Below are 10,586 nucleotides of genomic sequence, written 5' to 3'. Positions count from 1 at the left end.
TTAGAAAATATGAAGGCTACTCTCTCCTTCTTCTCCTCCAAGATATATATATTTAGGTCTTTGGAGAGTACTCTTCACCATTGATGGAAAATCTTTAATTGAAACAGCCAAAATGTGGAAAATGGGTATAAGCCATTAAAATAATTTCAAGCAAATGCAGGAATTGAGAATCATGAGATAGTCAATTTAGTAATTTATTATGTGCTTCTATGAATTTAAGTAAAACATTAAAGTAAAAAAAGAATGTTTATGTAAATTACAAAAAAGTGGCAAGCACACCAGTTTTCATGCTTTTTTTGGAGTGCAAAAATGTCACATACATGTAGACTTCTGCTTTAATACCAAGAGGAGTATAAATATTTTAAATAAATATTTAATATTTTTTCCATGTATGTTATATCAATATTATAGAGAAGAACAATACTTGGAACCTTTACATTCTATGAGTAAATTCATTTCTACTGATTAGTTTTCTAAATGCCCCTTTAATTTCCTTATTCCGTAAACTATAGATGATTGGATTTAACATTGGCGTAACAATAGTATAGAAAACAGCCATCAACCTAGCTTGAGTCATTGAATATCTTGATGTTGGTTGCATGTACATAAAGCTTCCAGAACCATAGAATAAGGTAACAACAATGAGGTGGGAGACACAAGTAGAGAAGGATTTATTCCTACCCTCTTTTGAAGTAATATTTAATATTGAAGAAATAATGAAGACATATGATATGGCTATTAACAAAAACCCACCTAGAAATAGAAATCCACCAAGAGCAAATACCAGCAATTCATTGATATAAGTATTGGCACAAGCTATTTTTAACAGGGGTGGGATTTCACAGAAGAAATGATTAACGACATTAGACCCACAGAAGGGTAGCCGAAAGGTGTTCACAGTGTGGACAATTGAATAAAGGCTACTGATTATCCATGATGCGACAGTTAACAGGATATACACTTTCTTGTGCATAATGATAGCATAGCGCAGAGGGATACAGATGGCCACATAACGATCATAAGCCATGGAGGCAAGGAGGCAAGACTCTGTTGCTGCAAAAGAAACAACAAGATACAACTGTGTAACACATCCAACATAGGATATTGTTCTCTGATTGGTTAGCAAAGTAGCAAGTATTTTGGGGACTGTGGTTGATGTATAGCAGACATCTATGAAGGAGAGGTTGTTAAGGAAGAAATACATTGGGGTGTGAAGTTTCGGAGTGATACATGTGAGGAGGATGATAAGCAAATTCCCAAGGACTGTGATTATATAGATGAGTAGGAAAACAAAGAAGTAGAGCATCTGGAATTCTTCTGTATCTGAAAAACCCTTGATAATAAATTCCATTATGGTGGTCTGATTTCTCATCTTTCTTTCTCTTCAGTGTATTTAACCTATGAGAATGGGCAAGGTTAATGAATGTTAAAGGTTGGGTGAAGTTTAATAAAAAAAACCACAGGAATTTATATATAATCAATGAATTATTTGCAGGTTATGGTGCCCTAAGTCATTTTTGATACATCTTCAGCAGAGATGAGAGCATTTCTCTTAATAGTGCTTTTTTTTTTTTCTAGAGCACCAGGTATCACTGGCATCCAAAAATTAGACAGGTCAAAATCAACCTCTACCAGTAGTGAGAGAAAAATGAGTCGCTCAGGAGAATCAGCAGAGAACCTATAGCATTCAGTCTATCTACACACCCACTGATGGTGGATGAATTAAGCTTGTTAAACAGAAGATTGTATTTAGTTTCTACTGTCTACTAACTTTTATAATGATTTTTTATGTAGACTTAAAATTACATTATATTTTGTATCAGTAAGGTAGAATTTCAACCTTTACCCACACTGATGAGGAAATCTAGATTGGTGCCTCTGAGCGCACCAGACCCCCTTACTGCAGTAGTTGAGAGTCTAATTTTGAGAAATTTAACCATAATGAACGAAATTAATATCTGCCGCCACTCGAACAAAAGACAAGATGTTGACATGCAAAGCTTTACAACATGACCACTATATTATTATTAAACTAGTTGACTGAGTGTGTGTGTAGGGGAGGGGCATAGTCATCATGGATTATCACACATATATTCCTGATACACATTGACAACTACTTGATGGCATATTTTATAGACAACAGCCCAAATAAAGGTGGAGAAGAGATGCAGTACACACTATGGAAAACCCACAATATATCAAAGTGTAGCACAAAAATGCGTATGGATCCTTAAACTTTAAAAGTTGAATCAGTCAATATAATAGGTGCCAAGCTATTATATTCACCTTTTGAAGTTTTGAAGGTACAGAGAAGGGCAACCAAAATGATAAAGGGGATGGAACAGCTTCCCTAGGAGGAAAGGCTGAAGAGGTTAGGGCTGTTCAGCTTGGAGAAGAGATGGCTGTGGGGGGATATGATAGAGGTCTTTAAGATCATGAGAGGTCTTGAACGAGTAGATGTGACTCGGTTATTTACACTTTCGAATAATAGAAGGACTAGGGGGCATTCCATGACGTTAGCAAGTAACACATTTAAGACTAATCGGAGAAAATTATTTTTCACTCAACGCACAATAAAGCTCTGGAATTTGTTGCCAGAGAAGGTAGTTAGTGCAGTTAGTGTAGCTGGGTTCAAAAAAGGTTTGGATAAGTTCTTGGAGGAGAAGTCCATTAATGGCTATTAATCAATTATACTTAGGGAATAGCCACTGCTATTAATTGCATCAGTAGCATGGGTTCTTCTTAGTGTTTGGGTAATTGCCAGGTTCTTGTGGCCTGGTTTTTGGCCTCTGTTGGAAACAGGATGCTGGGCTTGATGGACCCTTGGTCTGTCCCAGCATGGCAATTTCTTATGTTCTTATGTTCTTAAGGATCCGTATGCATTTTTGCACTACTCTTTGATATAGTGTATATTTTATAGACCTCCATCTGAAGATCCTACTCTAAGTCTTCAGATCCATGTTCAGCAATCTCTAGTTTATAGAATGACTTATGTAATAAAATTATCAAAGGGGAACATGATATTTTGATGGAGAATCACCACATAACTCCAGTATTGTATCTTATTCTGAAAAGTCATGCCTTTGAATGCACCACTAGGTAGCCCTATTGCCTCAATTTATTTTACTATTGTATAAATTGCAGGAATTTCAACCTGACTGACTTATAGTGACAGTGGATATCATTGTCTTTGTACACTAACATCCCTCAAGATGCAGCATTGTCTGTGGTAGATGACAATTTAAAGCATGCTTCTATTTTAGATGTTCATAGACATTTTATCTGTGCCTTAACTGCCATTGAACTTACTAATTTTTTTTTTTACTTCTGGATTTTTCAGTAGATCAAAGGGACCAATGCAGGACCATGTCGGTGCATTTGATAGCATGCCTGAAATATATCTATCCTTTGCATTTCTGGTCTTGCAAGAGATCTAGTTGCATACACAGGAGGCAGTGCGTGCAAATAGATCTCATGGATATTCATTGTGGAAATCCTTAAAATCTGACTTGGTTGTGACCCTCAAAGACAGAATTTGAGAACACCCTATTTAGACTTTTCTCTTTCACCTATTTTTTGAATGCTGACCTTTTTGTTCTTACCCTTCCCATTGCCTCCTTAAACAATCATTTCAGTGCCTTCCTCTTTATTCACTTCATTACCATTCTTAATCAGAGGTTTGTTACTTTCTCAAAGGAGAAAGTAACAACCAAAATTCACCCATACCCTTCAGCTCTTGGAATCCCAATAAGGCTTCAACATTTTCACTCATGCTTTTGAAAATTGCTCTAGACACTGTATTTTCCCAAAATGTTAGGGGAAAGAAATAATTGGGCTGGAGGCAATAGGATTCGAATCCACAGCCCCCAAAAGGCTGGAGCCTTCATCCAGCACCTTAGATCACTTGGCCATACTATCATTTTATTTCACTGTTATGGTCAGTTCTAGATTTAAAAAAATCAAACAATCCAGATCCCTTTATATTTTTCAGATAATGGACAATAAAACAGGTTTTATCTAATTTCTTACTTTATTTTAACTTCAGTAAACACTAGTTTCCATTTACATGTTCTACTTTGTTTTTCTCTATTTTCTCCTCTGTGATTTTTTTTCATCCCTTCTTAGTATCTGGTTCGTCTCTCTCTTTCTTAACAGCTATCTTACCTTCATTGCATTTCACTTAATTACTTTTATTTCTCTTGTTCTCTCTTAACCCTGCTTCCTTTTTACATATCGGTCTTTCCTCCATCTACCCACCATCTACTTTGCCTCTATTTCCTCATGCCTTTCATATTTTCATTGCTTTCTTTGGTAGATTCATTCTCTATTAGTAAGGGTCCCACCTTGCTGCTTTGCCTCTCTCCCTACATGCTGCATTAGGAAGGCAAAATGGATGACTTCTGCCCTAGCACCCATGGCCTGGAATCTAGTTAAAACTCACCAGATCAACCACAAGAATTAAAAATCGGATCCAACTGTCTCACAAATGCTTTCAGAAATGATGATTCACAAGTGCCATTGCACTTCTTGGTTCCTCTCCGTGCATCTTTTGAATATGGACATTCAAAAACAGGCAACTTCAGTTTCAACCCCATATAAAATTAATGGAAACAAATTAAGAAGCATTACATTTGCTTGTTTGAAAATAATCCTGAGGATGACAGAGAAGAGGTGCCTTAAATCAAACCACAATAAATAGTCCTTGAAAGCTTGGATATTTCCTACTTGAAGATGAATCTATGGATGGTTTCAGGGGTTCTGTATCGCATAGTGCTAGTAGCAAGTCTATAACAACTCAATAAGAAACAATTTAATTTCAGTTTCTGAGAACCACGGGGTTCTAACCCACCAGTAGTAGTTGGCGATGATGGTGCTGCTGACTTATGTTACCTGAGATTGCCCTGTCCTTCCTTTATGCGCTATTAAATGAAAGTTTCCTCCAGAGAATCACTCACAAGTGTAATGACAGCATTTTAAATGTCATTAGCAAGTAAATTAAAGGTAGAATGCAATAACAATCTGACTGCATGGAATACAGTAAAAGAGCACCCAGATTTTTTGGAACCAAACTCTATCAAAGTTGATGAGAAGTCCTCAAAATAATGAGTGAATGACCTGCCGCAGATTTAGAGGAAGACTACCAAAGATTCTTTTTTGAATGAATACTACTGTCAATGAAAACTTCGATCTCTGAAGCTTTTTTTTGGCATTTGTTTCATCCTGATTTCACCTGATTCTTAAAGATGCCCTTTGCGTGCCCATTTGTCCCAAATATCTTTATTTCTCTGAGAAAGCAATAGTTCCTGTATGCCGCAGTGCATTCTTACTGAGACTAGATGAATGTCACCTGTGAAAATAGCAAATACTGCTTCTTATTCCTTTCTCTACATTATTCATTAAAAAATGAGTGATTGAATAACACCAGCCCCTGCTTAGATTTCAAAACAATTCTACCTGCCACCACAGTTCTGATGAGGTATATACCATGTAAGCGCCTAATAGGGTTTATCCTTGAACTAATTTTCTTACCTTCACATAAATGTTAACCTTAAACCCCACCTTCTATACTTTGCAAAATCAGCCTTTTGTGGTATAGTAAATCAAAAGTTCTTAGAAAATATCAATTCTATTTCCTAGTTCAAGTTTGTTACTTGCATTTGATAAAAGATCATTAAGGCTGGCCTGCCAGGTACAGTTGCTTATGCAATCATGTGGACTTTTGTTAATTATTCCTTCCCTTCCTAGTATTCAGCTATTCTTCTTTTATGATAACTTCCTGTCATTTCCATCAACCTGACTTTGGGGTAGCCAGTCTATAAGTGCATGGTTCTAATTTATTTTGGGCTTGATACTGAGTGGCAGCAGAGCAGACAACATTAATCAGTTAACTTTGTATAGAGGTTCGATTTATTCTTAATCAGTTAAGTGTGTAGCTAAATGGTTAAATCTAAAAACCCAAAATTTATCTACACAAATCTATCTATTTAGCACTGAATATTGTGCCAACCTGCTAATTTTGAAATTCCCATCCTGGATATGCCTCTACGTGGTATCTTTGTTTTCAAGCTAAGGACCTGATTTACTAAGGTTTTTCTCCTTTTCTGTGACTCTGAGAAAAATGCTTAGTAAATGAGGCCCTTAGCCAGTTAGTGAGAGGCTATTTCGATATTTTAACCAGTTAGATTTATGCAATTGAAAGTAGATGGTAACCATATAAATCTCCGAAATATTGAACCCATTATGTCTTAATTTCTGCTACCTTAGATTTGTTGTTGTTATTGAAGTTTGCCTTTCATTAGGGATGTACAGAGGCACAATATTAATTTTGGTTCATTCATTCATTTCATATGTCACCTACTTTCATTTGTTTCATATAAAATAAATACAAAATGTGTTTAAACATACCATTGGTACTATTTGTTTTAAATTGAAATCAATATGAGAAGCAATCCTTAGCCCCCATTGACCGCAATGAAAAATAAAAGGACTGGGACTAGTACCCAGCCCTTAGGCCATCTTGGAACTGAGGCCTAGGCCCAGTGCCATGGCCCATCTCAAGGCCAGGTCCTATCAGTGATGCTGGGGTTCAGATCAAGACTGGGACCCATCATGAAGTCCTAGGCCAGACAGTGGGGACAAGTCTGAAGATGGGTCACACTGCTGAGACCTAGGCCTGGGCCCAATGCTGGGGCCCGGCTGAGGCCAGGTCCTTTCACCTAGCCCAGGCCCAGACCTGAGGTCTAGACCTAATGAAATGGCAGTTCGAGACTAAGTCCCATTGCTGAGGCTAGGGCTGGTGCCTAGTCCTAGGCTCAGGACCGATGTTCAGACCTCACATTGTCATCTTCTATCCAATGTCCTCTTCAAATAATGCTGTCTGTTGGAAGAACATGCCTCAGTGATGTCAATGCATCACCCTCCTCCTGAGTAGATGTCTCGATATTGATATATAACTGTACATTTCAGTGGCCGTACATCAATATGGCATCATCCATGAGAGGAAGGCACCATCATGATGTCACTGAGGCACATCCTTAGAGAGGATGTTATTTGAAGAGGGCTTTGGATAGAAAAAAATGATGTGAAGCCTGGTCCTAGGTCTTGGGGGATGAGGCATAGGGCATGGGCCTTGAACCTAGACTTTGGACCACCTTTGACCTGAGTCTAGACCTAGGCCCAGGCTTTGACGATGGGACCAGCCTTGGCCAGACATGGTAACCATCCTGAACCTGGGCCTAGGACCAGCCATCAGTGATGGGACCGAGACTCAGCTGGAAACCTATGGATTTACCTGGATTCTCCTGAACTAACTGAGGTGCCAATGAACTAAACCAAGTTAAGACTAATGCAATGTCATTGAATGCTAAACATACTTTAATGAGCATTAACATGTTTAGTGTTTCTTAACACTGCATTAGCCTACATTAACATGGAAAGGTGGACTAAAGAGATAAAATTATTAATATCTTTGTTGCATACAAAGCAGCTCAGTAAAATTAAAATGTTAGCAAAAATTTCATTGAGTAGGTATACTTAAATGTTTTGCAGATGAATCTTGCCTTAGACAAGGCCTTCATAGGCCAATCTTCATATCCATCTCAAAGGTCCTCTTCTTTACCAATCCTTTCGCTCCCATCCCTCCATTCAAAACTGCTACCTCAAGCCTCTCCCCCCCCCCCCCCCCCCCCCCCCCCCCCCAAAGGTTATCAACGACTCCTTGGATGGATCCTTCCAACCCTTGAAGCTGTCAAGCACTCCACAGAAAACTGACCTCCCTTTTTGTTTTTCCTCCCTTCTCAAATCTGGGATCAAACCTTTCCTCACCCCCACCCCCGCCTACTCCATCCTCCCAATGAACACAAATTGTGTTGGCAAATACAAATTTATGCAACATTTTCAAAATGTTAGGCTTCATTCAAAATACAGAAATATATCTATGACATAAACACATAAATCCTGAACATCAGAAGTAAGACTAAACAAGAAGTAGAATGATCCACCATATGGCCAGAGAATTAGTTCTGCTTCATGCACTTGGTAAATAAATAGTCCAACTGTACTTATTTTATTAACCTGAATAGGAATGAAAAAAGCAAGTAATTACTTAGTTCATGGTTGAAACCATAGTGAAACTTAGTGGTAAAGTGTATGTTCCAATACATATATTTTTGATGAGCTTAATGCAATGAATTCCTTTCTATAGGAAAACAATGTATTTATCAAAGTCTTAGACAATTCAGGGAAGTATTAAGACATCCTTCACATACACACCAGTTTATTCTTTTTCAAAAATGTCTTTTTTTCCCATTTTGTGTCTGAGAAATCCCTTAATTGAATAAGTTCCTCTTTGTTTTCCAGAGACAGTAATCTATAACCAGGGTCTTTACACTGGGAACTTCGTAATGGATGTTGGACCATTGCACAATACAGTCTGCCCAGCTGCCCTAGTATACTTGGCTTCAACCTAAGTAAATCTTTCAGAGCTCAGCTTTACAAGGTTGACCTCCTGCAGAGGATGACTCCTTATCCTTTTTGCCCATAGGCGGGTATTATAATCAAGTCAGTTTGCTGCTCATGCTAGAAAACTTGCCACCCCCGTTATAGATGAGAATGCAACAAAGTTCTGCTCCTGATGCTGCGAATTGGTTGACCTTGTCTTCTCTTCTTAAGAGCCTAAAGCAGGAATGCCTCTGCTCTGTGTAAGTTGACTTTGTCATCCTCCCTTTTTCATCCTCGAACATTCCAGCTGGATAAGCATTTAAAAGTTTTTATTCCTAATTCAGTACCCCCAGACCTCCCATTTTCTTTTATCTTACTGATAATCCACTCCTGCTCTTTCCAGAGCTATATATTTGTAAATTATATTTAGGACATTTCCAAAGGGACCTTTTATGTATAATTCAAAGGAATGCTTCAGGTCAGGAATCTTGGATAAGGATACAAAAATCCTTCATGACTGCAGTACTTTGAAGGAGGCTACAAATGCAATTCTCTTTTATTATGCTTAAACCAGATATATAGTTTTCCACTTGAGAATGGGCTAAAAAAAAAAAAAGCAAGTAGAAACAAAAATACCAAGGTGCAAACAAAACAATTCTAAATAAAATTTCAGAGGAGATGCCACTGGCTATGCTAAATAAGATGTCTTTCTAATGTGATGTTGTCATTATAAAAACTGAGCTCACCAAATTCATGGTTAGAGTTTATGAGAAAATATTTTCTTGCTGATCATTTTTCTCAGTGCCTCCTTAATTTCCTTGTTCCTCAGGCTGTAAATGATGGGATTTAGCATTGGTGTAATGACAGTGTAGAAAATAGCAATTGCACTGTCCTTGTTTTCAGAGTAACTTGATGTTGGCTGCATGTACATAAAGCCACCGGTACCATAGAATAGCATAACGACGATGAGGTGGGAAAAGCAGGTGGAGAAAGCTTTGCCTCTGCCTTGTCCCGAAGGAATTTTTAACACAGAGGAAATAATGCACATATAAGATATAACAATTAAAAAACAACAGCCTAACATTAAAAACCCACCAACAAATAAGTCCAAGACTTCATTGACATAGGTATTGGCACAAGCTATATTTAACAAGGCAGGGATATCACAGAAGAAATGATTGATAATATTAGACCCACAGAAGGGTAAGCTGAAGGTGCTCACTGTGTCTATGACAGCATAAATGTTTCCAACTAGCCATGAAGCCACTATCATCTGAATGCACACTCTTCTGTTCATGAGAATAGCATAATGCAGGGGATTACAGATGGCCACATAACGATCATAAGCCATGGAGGCTAGGACAGCTGATTCAGTCATTGCCAAGAAAATGAAAAAATATAGCTGTGCAGCACATCCGTAGAAGGAAATCACTTTCTTGTTTGCCAAGAAGTTTGCCAACATCTTGGGAACAGTTGTAGATACATAAAACACGTCTAAGGAGGAGAGATTCCCAAGAAAGAAGTACATAGGTGTAGACAGGCATGAATCGGTCTTTGTGAGGATGATGATCACCAGATTTCCTACCACCGTTATTAGGTAGACAACCAGAAAAGCAACAAAGTAAAGAATTTGCAGCTCCTGAGTACCTGAGAATCCTCGGATAATGAATTCAGTCACTAGGGTCCTATTCCACATTCTCCTTTTATTGTGACACACAAAGGAAAGAGAACAGACATACACACATGGTTAAGAACAATAAGAAGCAAATAAAGATTTAAACACACTGAATATTTCAGATTCAACATTTAAAAATCCAGCAAATTCAAAACAAAGTACTTACAGGAGAACGGGCATTCATGGTCAAGATTTTATACAATGCTTGAGAAGTTGGGTTAATTTGGAGAAAACCATTTTCATTTTTGCAGTAACATCACAGATGACTTATTTTATGGGGAGTGCTGGTTACCCTGGGTCCCCTTCATTGATGTGCTATATCCACCTGCAGGTCACAAATCCCCTCCACTACCCAGGTTAACATCTACTGTTTACTCTGTCCTCTTTTAAGAATACCATTGGTTTACTTACTATGCTGGTTCAGACAAATTTCAGACAATTCCCCAAGGCTTTCTCATACCATCTTTCCTAA

The 10,586-nt window shown here is 37.9% G+C and overlaps 2 protein-coding genes across 2 annotated transcripts; both read right to left on the bottom strand.

Moving 5' to 3' along the window:
• Positions 1-433: 433 nt before the first annotated feature.
• Positions 434-3,772, bottom strand: LOC115077271 (olfactory receptor 5V1-like). The gene is made up of 2 exons (XM_029579557.1): positions 3,687-3,772; positions 434-1,382 (listed from the first exon to the last, which is right to left on the bottom strand). Exons 1-2 carry the CDS (start codon positions 3,770-3,772, stop codon positions 434-436), a joined length of 1,035 nt encoding a protein of 344 aa, XP_029435417.1.
• A 5,424-nt stretch (positions 3,773-9,196) lies between these two features.
• Positions 9,197-10,135, bottom strand: LOC115077270 (olfactory receptor 1019-like). The gene has a single exon (XM_029579555.1). It carries the CDS (start codon positions 10,133-10,135, stop codon positions 9,197-9,199), a length of 939 nt encoding a protein of 312 aa, XP_029435415.1.
• Between the last annotated feature and the right edge of the window lie 451 nt (positions 10,136-10,586).

Source organism: Rhinatrema bivittatum, chromosome 16, assembly GCF_901001135.1.
Source record: "Rhinatrema bivittatum chromosome 16, aRhiBiv1.1, whole genome shotgun sequence".
Classification (NCBI taxonomy): domain Eukaryota; kingdom Metazoa; phylum Chordata; class Amphibia; order Gymnophiona; family Rhinatrematidae; genus Rhinatrema; species Rhinatrema bivittatum.
Note: the sequence above shows the minus strand (reverse complement) of the source record. Positions and strands in the feature narration are given on the sequence as shown.